The sequence below is a fragment of the Anopheles cruzii genome, chromosome 3 (genome assembly GCF_943734635.1).
Source record: "Anopheles cruzii chromosome 3, idAnoCruzAS_RS32_06, whole genome shotgun sequence".
Taxonomy (NCBI): domain Eukaryota; kingdom Metazoa; phylum Arthropoda; class Insecta; order Diptera; family Culicidae; genus Anopheles; species Anopheles cruzii.
Window position 1 is genome coordinate 15,856,691 of NC_069145.1, and position 15,784 is coordinate 15,872,474.

The following is a 15,784-nucleotide window of genomic DNA, read 5'->3' on the forward strand; positions in this document are numbered from 1 at the left end:
GGCCAAATGGGAGCAAATTCGGTTCACATCCCGCCGATCGTGTGGCGGCCGTTGGTAAATTGGTAGTTAACCGCCGACGACTGTGCTGATAAAGCGCACACCCTACACAAACACTCCCTGTCTTAATGCGCTCCAACACCAACACACGCGCAGTGACGTGCACACGGAGAAACGCAAAAAACAACAGACAGCGCAGACCGCCGAAGAACCCTCGCCGTGCTGCTGCACCGTGCTCGTGCGAAACACAAGAAAAACAGTCTCGCACACACACACACAGGCGCGCGCGTGCGGGGCCAAAGAAATCTTCTGCTATTCTGCTGCGGCTCCGAAAGTTCTCTGTGGATTTCGGTGCTCTCCTCAGCGCGCGCCCCGTGCCCTTATGTTCTGCGGTGCTTCTCTCGCTCCCTGTCTCGCTCTGGCCCCGGTGCGCGCGGGTGCTTTACTTTCGATTTCGATCCCAATTTCGGGCTTTGGGACACCCCTCTGAACACCTGGATCTGGTTTCGCGAAGACGACAAGGGATGACGAAAGAATCGCCGCTCTCCGCGCACCGCCACCACCACTCACACAATGGTATCATTCAGCGGCGCAGAGCGAAAACACGACGCACGGGACTGCTGCTGGTCCCCGTGCAGATGATGATGAGATGGTGCGGAGCCCTGGGACATCGGACGATCCCTTTTCCGATCCCCGGGGGTTTGGCGTGATGGCTGCCCCGCGGTGCCACACGCACGATCACTGATAGATGCTGGCGGAACAGTAGTCACTAGTACACGGCTCCGCTAAGCATAACTCATCATGTCATGTCTCTAGTCCGCAAGCTGCCTTTTCCACGGGACCGCCACACACAGCCACACAAGAGGTTCACACTATCGGTTCGTCTAGCGCACACACCTCCGCCTAGCGCTCCATGTTTGCACTTTCAGATACGAACATACCGAAAAACGCCAGCTCGCCTCGCCAGCAACCCGAGAAGAAATGTGGAACGCAAACGCCTGCCGAAGAGTTTGCTGCAGACAGTAAGTCCCACGGCTGCTTCGCTACCCGTCAAACCGTGCCATCGATTGATCGTGTCACTTTTGCCTGCCGCGCGCGGACGACACAGTTTTTCCCGTCCGTGACCACGGGGCCCGAGAACGAACAGCGGAACCGCGCGAGCTTTCTTCCCGGCACGGAAGGGAGTGGATTGTGTTTTTTTTTCGTTACCGGGTAGTGTCTTCACAGTTTGCTCTTGCTTTCCGCGACGACAGCAGACACCATTTCCTTTCCTTTTTTCTGTCCGTCCGTCCGTTGCTTCTGTCACTCTGACTGGCTTCTTCTGCTACTACTACCGTCGTCGCCGAAATAAAAGCAAGGTTTAGGGCAAGAAGCAAGATTAGCTGCTGGCGTGTACTACACACTAGCGCACGCACACACACACACAGTCTTTCTCTCAGCATCACAGCCCGTACGCACACGCATAAACTCGGCGTGTGTGCGTGCTACGCCACAGAGTCACACGCCTGCGAAAGGGGAATAAAGTGGTGTAAAAGTTTTAGCTCCTGCACCGGGTGCATTCTTTCCCTCTCTTTCTAGCCCTGCCACAACCGGACTCGGTGAGAGCGAATGCAAGCTACCATTTTTTATGCCGAAGAACAACATAATGATCGATATGCACCACTCAGGCACGCAGAACAGCATCTAGTGGTGGCCCTGAGGACTTCCTTCGTGATCCTGCAAGGGGATGCACTCTTGATTCCAACGTCCTTTACGGTGCACGTGTGTAATTTCGTAACGTTGTAGTTCCGTCTTATTGCGATAAAAATCATGAGGCAACTCCCCCCGGGGCCGATCAGTAACCGGAGGAGACGGTGTTAAGCGATTATCTAATGCTCGATAGTTGACCCGTTTTTCTATTGTCCCTTTGGAATGTAATGGAATTGTTTTGGTCTCATCGAAATGTAAATTATGAACTGGTTGCAAAATGCATTGATTTCTCAGATTTCGCAAGCTGCAACTGCATTTGCATGCAAGCGTGGTGAAAAACTTGCACACCACTGACATCTGCTGCTGCGAATTGGTATCCGGGTCCGTAATCCCTTGCTTTGCTCGACTCAGCAGCTCAGCAGCGGTAATCGTACCACACACCGAACGCCTGAACCCACCGCTCTAAACCGTGCCCAGCGAATGCGGTCATTTATGTAGAGGGGTGTTTTTCTTTCTTCGCCTTTCATGTTGCCAAAAACACTACCCACCAGCGGGAGAGAGGAACTGACTCTGACTGTCCTGGCCAGCACTGAGAGACTCGCTGTGTGCGACACGGGTGTGCGCGTTTTGGGTGGGCTTTTTTGGTGCAAAATTGCTGATACGCAAGAGAGGCAGAACCATAATCACACGGCGGTGTTTCTTCGATATCGACCGGCCCGACCGCGACGTTGTGTGTCCGTTTGTATGGTGCTACGCTACTACCCGTGAAAACAGTTCCATCGACGGTCCGGTTCCGTGTGTGGTACGCACGCACGCACTGTTTTCTTTCGTTTCCAAGTGTGGGTTGGAAAATTGCGGAGCTTTTCTTTGCTTACCGCGTGTGCCCCGTGTGAGTAGTGTAAACGGCAAGTGCCGTTTGCGGGGGTGAAGAGAAAGTTTTTGGCAGCGAGTGTCGCAAAAAACGTACCCGAGGAAACCAACCATAGAGTGTTCTGTGTTGTGGTGTGCCCGACGAGATTGTCCTCGCTTTCTGCGAAACCTGCGGAAGAATTTCTAGTGCCCACCAGGCCCCCAGGAACCGTGCTCCCTGTCCACCAGCAAAAGGCCGTGTGATTCGTGTTTGCGCAACGGAAAAAGTGATGCGGGACCTGGCTAATAAGATGGCTGAACTCAAATTCGAGGCACCGTTGGCACAGTTCGAGGAGAGCGACGAATGGGGCCCGGTCGAGTACCAGTCGTCGAACGGGAGCGCCAAGGTAGCGGCCATCAGTGACAGTCTGAATCTGAACAATTTGAAGGAATCGCTCCGCTCGGTCGATGGCCACCAGCAGCACCAGCAGCAACATCAGCAGCAGCAGCAGAAGGATGACGATCTGAACGAGCTAAACGACAATCTGCTGCTCGGAGATGACACACTCGGTGGCATCGGCGGGGTCACTACGACCAACGGAACTCCGAACAACAATAACAACATCAAGCTCGGCTCCATCAAGGATAATATCGACTTTGCCGAAGCATTCACGGGCAGCCTGGAGGATTTGGTCAACACGTTCGACGAGAAGATTACCAAATGCTTCGGAAATTACGAGCAATCCGTCGAGGAACTGGCCCCAGTGCAGGTCCGCTCGCAGGACGAAATCATGAACGAGTGCCAGTAAGTTTCGCAGTTAAAATTGGGATGGGAACCTGATTTCTAATAACGCAGGCTCGTCATCGGAAGAAGCTTCCGTCTCACGTAAACGAATCCGCGTCAAGTAGAAGTAAGGGTGGGACGGAGTGTGGGATGTAGAAAATTAGTCATCGGTTAAATTTATTTCCCTCTGGACTTGGCAGCTTGCAATGGCACGCAGCCGTCGTGTCGGTGACAGCTCGCGACGAACGACAGTGCTCCGCGGGTTCGAAGGGCGAATTAACGCTCACTCTCGCGGCAGTGGCTAGTTCGACGACCATAATTTGTTTGGGCGCCCGGTTGTCGCAAAAAAACCCGGGGGGTATGTTGGCCAAAATCGAAAAAAACGTCAACCCAATGCAAACAAGATCAGATACAGCCAGCTTTTGATGCTTTGTTTGGTGGTGCTTATCAGTATTTAGGTCACTTGGTACACAGACGGTATCAAGACTGCACATGTTACATGCTTCAGTGGCATGAAAAAAAGAACACACGGAATGATGCAGAAGCCCCCGTTGGTACGGCCGTATCATAACAAACCCGTAGGCCCCAACGGACACGATCTGCGCGCTCAATCGATAATCTTCGCAATCGATTCACTGTACACGGATGATGGTGTACGGTGGATGCAAGTAGCGTGTATAGTACGACGTACAACATTGCCACCGTTTTCACGGTTGGCTATGGACGGTGAACAATTGCGGCTATTTTTGTGCGCCCGTCTTTCCAGCCATAGCCCGCCATTCATAATGGATAGGCCTTTCATTCTGCTTTATGTAACACACGATCAAACGAAAAATCGAACTCTCTCGCGTGCGGGCCTGTATGAATGCAAATTGGTTATGCTGACTGCCGTCTATAATAACGGGGTTAGAATAACAGAGCCGGCTGCGACGTTATTAAAGCAAGCCCTTTTTGGCGATCACACAGCGGGCTCTAATTGGTTGGATGGAACACGACATCGAAGCAATCCGTGGCCCAATCGGTCAGTCACAATGGCTTGGAATAAAACCAAATGAATTTAAAAGAGTTAGTTACAATTAAAAAATCTTTAAATTATTCAATTATTCGCTCTTGCTTCGTTCGTGTTACAAACATAATAATGCGTTTGCTTCGGTCGTAGCGAAACCATGCGAAAGTGCGCCGTCCGTCGTCCGATGGCAGAAGGGAGAATGCGCATAATGCCAAAGAAGCCAAAGGGTCAGTTGGTCAGGGAGTTCGTTGGTGACCGTAGCAAAAAAGGATTAGAAGCAAGCGAACCGACCTTGAACCATTGGCCGTGCGCTCGGTGCAAAGTGGCTCGGTGCGGTTGTAAAAGGAAGGTTAAACTAAGACGCGCGAAACGAACGGGACCGGACAGTGTAGGAGAATGTCCATCCGTTCAGTTAAGTGGCTTCATTCGGGTTGAATGTATTTTGCACACATTTTAACACAAAAGGTTTGAACACTTTTTGATCGTGAGTTTTTTTCTTCTAAAATCTCCCATCATGCTTCATTTATCATCCTAATTAGGATGTGGTGGACGATTACGGGCAACTTTGGTAACATTCTGCCCATCGACTGGTCGAAAACGTATGCCCGCCAAATGCACGTGCCGGCGCTAAATCTTGGCATGCGCAAACCGGGCACCCCAGACGATGAGCTGCTGCTGCAGGACCTCAGCTCCGAGGACGAAGCGGTCGCCAACGATCTCGACATGCACGCGCTCATACTGAGCGGTCTGCACGCGGACAACGAGCCAATCAAAACGGCCGACGAGGTGATCAAGGAAATTGACGACATTATGGACGAAACTGGGTCCGAAGATGGGCACCTCGAGAATGAGGTCATCGAGAAGGCCAAGGAAGTGCTGGGCTCACCGTTGTACGAAGAAAGTAAGTTGCGGTTAAACCGCGCCCTCCCGATGAGTAATCAACTATTGACGCGTGTCCTTTCAGAACTGCGCTCGCTGTCGATCACACAACTGAACGAGCTCTACATGGAAATGGAGGTGCTGATTCGCGAGTTTTCGGAAACCCTCATCTCCGAGCTGGCGCTACGTGACGAGCTCGAGTACGAGAAGGAGCTGAAAAATACGTTCATCTCGCTGCTGCTCGCGGTACAGAACCGGCGCCGTCAGTACCACGTGGAGAAAAAGAAGGGCAAAACAGTCGGCAAGGGTTCGGCCAGCGTTCCGAACAGTAACGGTTGGTATCGCGCAGTCCCCGTTTTGAAGCGCTCTGGGTCTAATGAACCTTTTTTTACCCGTTCCAGGCATTGATCCGAAGTATCTCACTACAGTCATTCCCTATCAGCTGAACAGCACACCCGACAACCAGACACTGCAGGTGCTGATAAAAAGTAAGTAGCAGTGCGTCGCTCGAGTAAAAAATGGATATAGTTAAAACAAATATTCCTTCCACAGTACTGAAAGCCATCAATGAAGACAGTCCTACCGTCCCGACGCTCTTGACGGACTACATCCTGAAGGTATTGTGCCCGACGTAAGCTGTTCGAGTGGCCCGCTTTCGTTCTCTCACTCGATGGGCTCATGTGTGTGCGTGGTGCTTTCCCCGTGCTATCAGGACATCCGGTTCTGCACCATACATGAGCGTGTATAGACGCGAAAGGGTAAACTCAACTGTCGTCGACAACAAGTGGCGGCGTGCAACGGGTCTAGTAGAAATCTAGCGGAATGTAAGCGAGTGCAAACGAGTGTTACATGACGCAATGTAGACAGAGAGGATAACATAATTTGCCACTAACGGGGTGTTAAAACTGCAATGCTATTAGACCGTAATTCGTAAGTGTTCATTTACTACTCGCCTTCCCGTATTTGTACACCTTCAATTTATTATTTATTTACTCCCTTTCTTTCGTCTAAAAAGTAACCCCCCAAACACGACGAATTGTTGCGATCGACGGTATGCATGTGACGCACATTGGCCGTTACAATGAACTGCCTGCAGTAATTGCGAAATAATAGTAATAATTGTTTCACTATCGATAAATCTGTTGTTGCAACCAAAATCTTCTCAATTGCTCGGTGATCCGCCCCATTGGATTGTGTTACTTTCTCACGTGTGCTTCTCACGGAACTCACGGAACAAATCCAAAGATATGTAAGGTAAATGTCACACCAATGGTTATGCTTTTCTAATGCATTCACTACCCCCGGGTATGGCACCGATCCGGGTGAAAGCACCGGTTTTTCTCCCGCCCACCCCAGAATGCGGCTTTCTGCGATCAGATTGACATTCCATCTTTTTCCGTTCGAATAGTTTTTCTTCCTCAAAAAGCTCAACTCAAAAACCTGGAAGAAACCCTTCTGCACCGTCGGGGAAGTGATATTGGCGAGATGCACTATGTATTGTGTTTTATGTAGCAGAATGTGCAATGTGGTAGTGTTAGAACCCGCCCTGGAGAACCATTGTGAATGATTTTCTAGAGCTCCTCCTGATTATCTGCTAGAATTTGGAACTGTTTGGAATCCCCCGCGATCGGTAGCGAACAGGAAGACACGTATTGCCATCAAAACTGGACCGAGAAGTCCCAGGAGTCTGCCCCCCCATTTCTTTTTCTACTACGCTAGTCATTATACTCAACGTACAGCGATCGAATGTGTTCTTCCCTAAAATTCTGTTGTTCCACTATAGGTTCCTTTCTGTTTTGTTGTGCGTTAGAGAGCAATACTCTATTTTGTTTTTGTAACTTCATTTGAGCAATATTAGCGATTAGTGAGACACGCCAACGGGGCCGCAAATCGGGATAGTAGAGACACCCCAACGGCTGCGCGATATCTTCACCCGTGGTTGAAGAGTAGAATTTTAGTAAAAAGCAAACCAACAAGACGATGTTCATTGCTCGACATGGTCGCTTTCGTCCGCTCGCCTATATTGTCGGTCAAGTATAAGAAGATAAGAAACCTGCGCACACACAACGTGCCCGGGACACGACGGATTGCAAACACACACCTGTTGTGAAATGCCATATTACTTTGATTTAGGTACACGATTGTTTTCTTTTTAATCAAAGATATATACATACGCTTCGAAAACATTTTCGCACTCTCCAGCTTCGAGAATTGTGTAGTATCCCCTAATAAAACAGAATAAATGAATAAATATAATGATCGTATCGTAGCGTGTTTCGGTGGAACGAAGAAACATGCGGAACACAAGGCTAGAAACGGAAAGGCCTCCGCAAAACGGAAGCCACCGGCGGCGGTAAGATGACGGATAGGTTATTTATATAGATATATATGTATGCAGAGATATGTGTACCAAACATAAAAACCTACAATATGTGGACACATAACTCCCGAGTCCTTTCGGAAGCCAGCTTCAGACGATGGTCCGCGAGTAACTGTAAGAGCTTCTGCCCTGTTTTGCTGCCAATTTTGTTGCCCTTTTACTGTAGACTGCCCTAAACGAAGTGTTAGTGTTTAGTGAACTTCCGTTCGTTTTTCTGTGCGAGTATACACGAAGTTAGGCTAACCGTTGTAAAAAGCGCATGCCACCGAGCGAGGTGGAAGACGACAGTTTTACTAGTTTGGTAGTTCAGTTTTCAAAACCCGGAGAACGCGAGGCGAATTACTATTTGCTGGGTGCACCAAGCCAAGCCTTTTACTCTAGCCAACTGCTCTTTGCTGCTACTTTGGAATCCGCGCCAATTTCGTTTCGTTTTGTGTACCGGCGACTACTGATAAGAAGGAAGAAGTGCGAACATTCTGGCGTCATTACCGAAACCAACTTTTTCCCTCGTCTTCATTAAATAACTCTCCAGCTCGTTGATAAGCTCCTGGGAAGCAATAGCAAAAGTAAACACTATACAGAATGTCCGAAATAAGCGACACTCACAATATGTAATCACTAAAAGCAAAACAGTAAATCGCACAAAGGCGAGAAGATGACCCTATTTGACCCTGAAGGAACCATGCAGCAAATGCAGATGGAACATGCATAGTAATAGTTAAACGAAACGAAAAGAAACGAATCCTCCCAACAGTAACTGCCCGGGATCGTCGGAAGTGCTGCAGCAAAACAGTAGCGAGCAGCTGGAGCAACCAATTCGCAGCAAGATGTTCAATTTTAGGTGCAAATTTATAAATAAATGAATACAGCTAAAAATGGGGTCCCAGAAAGTGGCAATAGGAGAGCGAAACTGAAAACAGTGAACGGTGTGAAGAGCGACCAAATGTTAGAGAACTGGCGCACAATTCTTTCTAAACGTGCTGGTGCAACCTTGACCCAAGATGCACACGCAGACGGGGGTCAAACACAGAAAGTGCAAATAAAACGGCAAGAAACACACACATACACTTATTGGGCAAATAAAACTGCTTCAAATAAACGTCCAACCGTGTGTCTCATTTCCGATCACAGGCACCGATCATCTAGGAGGCGGTTTATTAAATGTTACGTGCTGTGAACGAAAGGACCCACTAAACATGGCTTGAGGATATTCTGGTGTAGATATCGTCCAGCCATTCCATCGAAATCGGATCGCGATCGCGAAAAGTATCTGATGTTTCAAATTCTACACCTCGATACATCTGGCCTGGTTGCCTGACGAAGCTCTCGTATTCCATTAACAATAATCAATTCCGACTCCAGCGCCAGAGTTGCATGTAATTCTGCTACCATAACACAAACATCGCTTCGTCAGCTGCCCGAGGGTGCTCAGCGCCCTGCGCCGTCCTGCGACAAGATGATGCTCCATCAATCCTGGGGTTAGCAAATCGGTCCGGAGTGAAGCGATAACCTTTCGCTGTCTGGGGTGCCTAGAATTTCGAGCCGATTATCGTACCGTGTCGTGCTGCGTGGCGCCGTAGAACAAACATTTCAAACAGTTTCCTCTCGATCGTCCAGCGCGTCGGTCCTGACAAGAATTTTCGAACAGAGGTGGTTTCCCAAGCGCCGGGCACCATGAGCAAGGAAAAGGTACTGTTGGCCTACTCGGGCGGTCTGGACACGAGCTGCATTCTGAAGTGGCTGCTGGAGCAGCAGTACGAGGTGATCTGTTTCATGGCGGACGTAGGTCAAACGGAGGACTTTGCTGCGGCCCGCGACAAGGCCCTGAGGATCGGTGCCGCGGATGTGGTGGTGAAGGATATGAAGGATTTTTTCGTCGAAAAGTTCGTCTGGCCCGGGGTGCAGATGGGGCTGATCTACGAGGATCGCTACCTGCTCGGTACCTCGCTGGCGCGTCCCTGCATCTCGAAGGGACTGATGGATGTGGCCGGGCAGCGCGGCTGTGCGTACATTTCGCACGGTGCCACCGGGAAGGGAAACGATCAGATACGGTTCGAGCTGAGCTGTTACGCCCTGAACCCGTCCATCCGCGTGCTGGCCCCGTGGAGGATGGAAGAGTTCTGCCAACGGTTCCAGGGTCGCTCGGATTTGCTCGAGTACGCCAAGCGCAACAACATTCCCGTCAGTGCCACTCCGAAGTCGCCTTGGTCGATGGACGCCAACATTATGCACATCAGCTACGAGTCCGGTATCCTGGAGGATCCCTCCGTGGCGGCACCGGATGAGATCTACCAGCTGACGCATTCACCGGCTCGCGCCCCGGACACACCGACGGTGGTCGAAATTGTGTTCAAAGCGGGACTGCCGGTTCGCGTCACCGAGCTGATCAGCGGCCGGACGATGGAGAGGCCAGTGGATATACTAACGTTCCTGAATAAAGTGGGCGGCGAGCATGGCGTCGGTCGAGTCGATATTGTCGAGAACCGATACATCGGGCTAAAGTCTCGCGGTATCTACGAAACCCCCGGCGTCACCGTGCTGCACTGTGCCCACCGGGACCTAGAAATCTACTGTCTCGATCGGGAGGTGCTGCGGGTGAAGAAGTATCTCGCCGACCGGATGGCAGACTACGTCTACAACGGATACTGGTATGCACCGGAAGCCGAGTACGTGCGTAAGTGCATCATTGAATCACAGAAGCACGTTTGCGGCAAGGTTGTCGTGGAAATGTTCAAGGGACACGGTGAGTAGTCGCAGTCCGCTACCCAGTAGCCGGGTGCGGGGGAACATTGTAATGATTTGTCCCATTTGTGTCCATTCTCAGTGATGGTCATATCGCGCGAGTCGATCAATTCGGTGTACAATCAGGAGCTGGCGTCGATGGAAGTCCACGGTAACTTTACGCCCTACTCGGCCACCGGATTTATAGAGGTGAGACCCGTTTTCACAAAAGGAGCAATTGCCGGATTGTTTCCCGTTTCCATATGTTACAGATCAATGCGCTGCGACTAAAGGAACACCACCGTGTCTTTGGTACGGCCAATATGACGAAGCATTTTTCGCGCACCGATTCGGATATGAAGCTGATCTAAGGAAAACCAAATCTACGACCAAAGAGTGAATTCAGACATTTATTTTGAAAAAAATATACTACCTGAACTGGACAACGTTAGATATAGTAGTAGTTAGTCTAGTATATAAAAGAGATGAATGATAGGCCATCGTTTCGAGTGGGACGATGGAGTGTTCCAGTCGAAGATCGTCGGCTGGATGTGTAAATATTTTGATATGAATTGAGATGATCGACTCGTTCGTTGCCGTAGTCGTTGGGCACAAAAATCAACTAAGAATATTGTCGGATAACAAAAACGCCGGTCGTACTGTTTAGCAGTTGAGCCGGTGCCATTCTTCCTGGAAAGGATCGTTTCCTTTCCAGTCTAGAAAGGTTTGATACATTGGTACAAAGTACGTACATTTGGGCTGCTGCTCCCACACCAGCGCTTTGCACAGCACATTATCTATGTGGTATTCCTTCTCACCCCCCAGACTTTCCACGTCTCTAGTTTTAAAAATGTTGAAGTCTTTGGGGGGTTCGGTGATGAAATCATCATGGTCAAAGACTGCTTCCTGCTGTTGCAGGGGATATCCGATGATCTGGAGCGAGTGACCATTGTGTGCTTTGCAGAATTTTACGACAGAAACATCCTGCCCTGCTTGAGCTAAGAACCAACAGTCCACAGAACTGTCGGCTCTTAGCTCAAGCCTCGACGGGATCTCTACGCGCCGGCCGCCGTGTGTTATGCGTGGCGGCGAGTCAACCGGAGGCATAGGCATTTGTCGTAGGGTCGCTTCCTTCGTGAGGAGGGTGGTGAGAACACTATCCAATTGCTGTTGTTGCGTTGGGGCTTCAACATCCATGCCGCACAATGCATCCAATATGTCTTCTACGGGATACATGGAGTTGCAAGATGGAGGCCCAAACAACTTCACCTCCTCTACGATGTGGCTTAGGTTATGACTGTTCAGGGTCACTTGTTGCCACTTTGTGAAGTCATGTTGAACATATGCCTTAAGCAGCCTTTCTGCATCCTCCAAAAGGTGCTTATAGCGGGCATTGTTCAAAATTACGCATGCCCAATGCAGCGCTTTGTACTGGCGATAATCAATTTCGTCCACAAATTGTTTTATCGCCAGTATCCCAGTAGTATCCAACAATATCCTGAGTTCATTTTTGTGCCAAAATTCGCGTTTTTGTGAAAATACTTTCATTGCCAACCTTCGGGACAGGGCAGGATATTCGCAGGGCCGGTCGAATTTTTGGACTAATTGTTCAACTCTTGCGAATATGCTCGATCCATATTTTGCTTCTACTCCTTCAAAATATGACTTTACCGCGCCCAAGTGGATTAGATGGAGCAAGTCTCCCACTGGCACCTGCCGAACAATATCGAATGGTTTCAAACATTCTAACGGTGTACCTATTATTTGTCCGGACGCTCTTAAATGGTGCTTTCCGTATTCACCATTGCGGAATGCAGCGTCGGTTCGTGGAGGTGCTGGGACGTCGCATATGCCAAAGTTCTGATGGCGTGTTGATGTAAAGTTGGCCACCATTGTGCACATATGGCAGGCGTGGCAGCTAGTATGCTCGCATGTTCCTGCAATGAATTAAAACATTAATCCGCAGTCCTCGGGCACTTCGCCCGCAACTCACCTTTAATAAATGACCGCCCTGCTGTATCGCAGCGAAATGAGCGTATAATTATTTGAACGGCGGGTCCATTGTTCAGTAGCAGTCGGTTTTCGGCGAAAAACTGAGCCTCCACGCAAAACCGACGCAGGAAATTTACGTGGCTGGGTTTTTCCTTCCCGACGTATACTGCTATCAGGAACGGTACGGTATACTCATGGCGTGCCTCGTGGACATGGCCATATATAACCCAGACTACGGTTCCACAACTAAAGTAAGGCACTTCGTCGACATAGCAGTCGAGGAATATCATTCTGAATGCCTGCTGAGGGTCGACTACAGATCTGTTGAGCCCATTCTCTACAAAAATTGAACTATTTTAAAATCTTGACTAAGCACTGACATCAGTCAACTCACCTAAGCCTCCGTACCAAAACAATCCCGTGTCCATTTGAATTTGGATTTGTGGGTTATTTTTTACACTGCTTACGTCGAATACACTCGCAATATCTTCTGGCACACAGGGACTCAATAATGCCGCTGCGTTTAAAATTTCGGCCACCAACACCGGATCGTAAATTTTTTTCCGTTGAAGGATGTTGTACAGGTTTCCTGCAAATTCTGCTCCTCTTTGGCGCTGTTCGGAGGTGCCAGCGTGCCCTTCCTCGGCAGACGCTACGTCGACATTCATCGGATCCATGATTCTTGGAAAAATGGAATAGGTATGGTACATTAACAATAGCAAGAATAACAATAGGTTGCTGCCGCGACAAGGTTGGAAATCTGATGAACGATAACTATTAGTAACTATCAATTTACTGGACAGTGGACGGAACCAGTGTCCCGAGCGGAAAGAGTGACGCGAGCGGTCGGCCGAATGAAGTCGAACCATGGCGGCTTCTCTAGAGACCCATTAATGCGGACAATCTGCAGACGAATAACGAAACGAATATCGTTACATGCGCACATACAATTTCCACCATAATTCAGCGTGTTTGGATCTCGTTTAGTCATCGGTCTCGAAGGACATTTCGCATTTCGGACATTGATCACGGTTAATCTAACGGTTAATAAAACTAAACACTGTTGCTGTGGTTTGATAAAAGGCAAACTTTGGATATAAAACTGTAAATACGATGAACAACATTCCATATAACGTCAAAATTGTTGCGTATAGCATCGCCTCCTATTTTGACAGCTTCAGTTTGTTACATCCGTCCCGCTCGCACTCTTACTCTTACTTAGAGTGTGTGTGTGTTTGTAACGGTCTCAACGGTTTTTCGCGTTGCCGCCATTTTCGGTGGTGCACTTTTTCCAAAGACGCGTTCAACGCGGCAACAGACAAGAAACTTACCTTATTTTGTTCTTCGGTGTTCGGTACGGTGTTCTACTATCTCACACGTCTTACAACTTGCAACGAAAGCTAAGCTAGTGCTAATGCTAACTAACTAACTAAACTAGTAATGCACTATCAGAATACTATGGCACTGTACTAGGCTGGAATAGTTCAGCGTTGCGTGCCTCACTGCCTCTGGAAAAGTTATTACGCGACAGTTCGTTCGGAGGAGGCCGTCTCATTCGCTCCTACGAACATGTTTTTCCCTTTCTCGCTCTTGCGAGAAAACGCCGGCGAAAGTCACATTTTGACAGACGTCGAGCCTAGGCTGCGTGCACAGTTTGATTTTAGGCTGCGCTACAAGGAGGGTTTACAGGTTCAATTTTGAATTCAATTGAAAATTGAAGAAAAAGAAACAGATACAACAACAGGCGGAACAGCAACAGAAGCAGCAACCGTCGCAATCGGACCGTCGCAAAACGTGGACCTCGACCTTTTAATTCTTTAATGTGTATCCAATGGTTTTTGGATCGTCGAAATCTTACAGCAAATAGAGAAACTTCCTGTTGTGTTTAAGACACAAAGTGCCATCTCACGGTTAGAGTTTTAAGATTCTTAATTAATTTGAGTTAATTTGTTGCATTTCCAAGTCGCATGTTTGTTAAATTTTTTAATTTTTAAATTTTCTTCCCAAATAAGCCTCTGAAGAGCCCTTTCGGCAAAAGCTCGCTGTCCCACTGACGTTTGGGGTTGGGCAAAGCTTTCGATGTGAGCTTTCGTGCGGTCGGTGCGCTGACAGGATTGACGTGTCTCAGCGGCTCGGGACCACACAATTTCCAAATGCTTAACGGTACCTCCGGTTTCACGCTCCGACACTCTGCGGCAAGCCAATCACAGCGCGACAGGTATACCAGGGCCGGAAGACTTGTGGCTCGTTGATCGCATCCCTCTGCGTGTGTCACGACGAAACCACTGGCTCGCAGTTGTTCACAGATCGTTTCAAGTGCGGACGCGACGGACACGCGGACGGACAATTGTTGTTTTAGCACAACGGAAAGAGCAAAGGATATTTCCGTAACACAAAAACACATACACAGGATGATGCTGCACGGCACTCCCACTTGTCGGTTGCTTCTGCTGGCCCTATCTGGCCTGGTTCTGTTCCTGATACCGTACAGTGCCGCCCTCAGAGAAGGCGACTGCGAAGGTAAGTCGGGAACTTATAACCAATCTTCGGATTCTCCTCAAACCCTGACCTTAATCATCACGGTTCGTTTTTCCGCATGCCGGAGCAGTGTGTGTGAAAACGGTCAGCAGATTCGTGGACAGTCTTTCGGAGGATGCGAAGAAGGACACCAAACGGATAGAGGATGACTTCCGGGCGTTCTGCAAAAAGGTCAAAGACAAGGAGCAGCGCTTTGTAAGTAACCAGAAATAGAGAGACTGTCCGATCGATCCCGGAGTGTTGCTTCATTCCTGTTTTTTTTTCCATAGTGTTATTACTTAGGAGGTGTTGAAGATTCGGCCACGGGTATACTGAACGAGCTGTCGAAGCCGATCAGCTGGTCGATGCCGGCTGACAAGATCTGCGAGAAGCTAAAGAAGAAGGATGCACAGATTTGCGATCTTCGATACGGTACGATTTTGGCTCGAAGTGCAATCAATACGGATGGTGGTGATGTCGTTTGACCGTTTTCCTGTTTTTTCTTCACCACAGACAAACAAATAGACGTGAATGCCGTCGATCTGAAGAAGCTGAAGGTGCGGGATCTGAAGAAGATTCTCTCCGACTGGGACGAAGAGTGCGACGGGTGCCTGGAAAAGACTGATTTCATCAAGCGTATCGAGGAGCTGAAGCACAAGTACGTCAAGACGGAACTGTAACACCGTCGTCCGGACAGATTAGGATCTCGCTATCGTCGTTGTCACAACGTCGTCCTGCATCATCCCTCTCATACCACCGGATGTTAAATTATTACGTCGACAGCTTGCGGCACGGATGGGCCTCCGCGTTTCTAGACCGTACATCCGCCCGAAAGGTGGACTCGTGTTCACAGCTCCGATAACCGGTAGTAATAGGCAAACAATGATACGACCGTTCCGCGAAGTGGTGAAGCAAAGCGAAAAAATAAGCAAAAATTAAAATATAAAAAGTGAGTGATCATGTATTG

The 15,784-nt window shown here is 49.1% G+C and overlaps 3 protein-coding genes across 4 annotated transcripts; all 3 read left to right on the forward strand.

Annotated features, from left to right (window-relative positions):
- The first annotated feature begins 2,322 nt into the window (after positions 1-2,322).
- Positions 2,323-8,681, forward strand: LOC128275311 (fasciculation and elongation protein zeta-2). Of its 2 annotated transcripts, none has more exons than XM_053013771.1 (5): positions 2,323-3,340; positions 4,868-5,229; positions 5,293-5,541; positions 5,609-5,695; positions 5,760-8,681. In XM_053013771.1, exons 1-5 carry the CDS (start codon positions 2,826-2,828, stop codon positions 5,840-5,842), a joined length of 1,296 nt encoding a protein of 431 aa, XP_052869731.1. In that variant the 5' UTR covers positions 2,323-2,825; the 3' UTR covers positions 5,843-8,681. The 2 variants fall into 2 exon arrangements, with proteins under 2 accessions (XP_052869731.1, XP_052869732.1); XM_053013772.1 differs by having other exon boundaries at positions 5,293-5,508.
- Positions 8,682-9,206: 525 nt separating this feature from the next.
- LOC128272595 (argininosuccinate synthase) lies at positions 9,207-10,740 on the forward strand. The gene is made up of 3 exons (XM_053010431.1): positions 9,207-10,330; positions 10,412-10,518; positions 10,581-10,740. The coding sequence occupies exons 1-3, from the start codon at positions 9,262-9,264 to the stop codon at positions 10,677-10,679; spliced, it is 1,275 nt and encodes a 424-aa protein (XP_052866391.1). The 5' UTR covers positions 9,207-9,261; the 3' UTR covers positions 10,680-10,740.
- A 3,708-nt stretch (positions 10,741-14,448) lies between these two features.
- Positions 14,449-15,772, forward strand: LOC128272351 (mesencephalic astrocyte-derived neurotrophic factor homolog). Its single transcript, XM_053010142.1, has 4 exons — positions 14,449-14,820; positions 14,909-15,033; positions 15,108-15,249; positions 15,331-15,772. Exons 1-4 carry the CDS (start codon positions 14,712-14,714, stop codon positions 15,495-15,497), a joined length of 543 nt encoding a protein of 180 aa, XP_052866102.1. The 5' UTR covers positions 14,449-14,711; the 3' UTR covers positions 15,498-15,772.
- Positions 15,773-15,784: the final 12 nt, after the last annotated feature.

Coding starts and splice junctions, on each gene's coding strand:
- LOC128275311 (XM_053013771.1), top strand. CDS start 2,826: ATGCGGGACCTGGCTAATAAGATGGCTGAACTCAAATTCGAGGCACCG. Junction 5,230..5,292: donor CTCACCGTTGTACGAAGAAA/GTAAGTTGCGGT, acceptor GTGTCCTTTCAG/AACTGCGCTCGCTGTCGATC. Junction 5,696..5,759: donor ACTGCAGGTGCTGATAAAAA/GTAAGTAGCAGT, acceptor TTCCTTCCACAG/TACTGAAAGCCATCAATGAA.
- LOC128272595 (XM_053010431.1), top strand. CDS start 9,262: ATGAGCAAGGAAAAGGTACTGTTGGCCTACTCGGGCGGTCTGGACACG. Junction 10,331..10,411: donor GGAAATGTTCAAGGGACACG/GTGAGTAGTCGC, acceptor GTCCATTCTCAG/TGATGGTCATATCGCGCGAG. Junction 10,519..10,580: donor CGGCCACCGGATTTATAGAG/GTGAGACCCGTT, acceptor CATATGTTACAG/ATCAATGCGCTGCGACTAAA.
- LOC128272351 (XM_053010142.1), top strand. CDS start 14,712: ATGATGCTGCACGGCACTCCCACTTGTCGGTTGCTTCTGCTGGCCCTA. Junction 14,821..14,908: donor CAGAGAAGGCGACTGCGAAG/GTAAGTCGGGAA, acceptor ATGCCGGAGCAG/TGTGTGTGAAAACGGTCAGC. Junction 15,034..15,107: donor AAGACAAGGAGCAGCGCTTT/GTAAGTAACCAG, acceptor TTTTTTCCATAG/TGTTATTACTTAGGAGGTGT.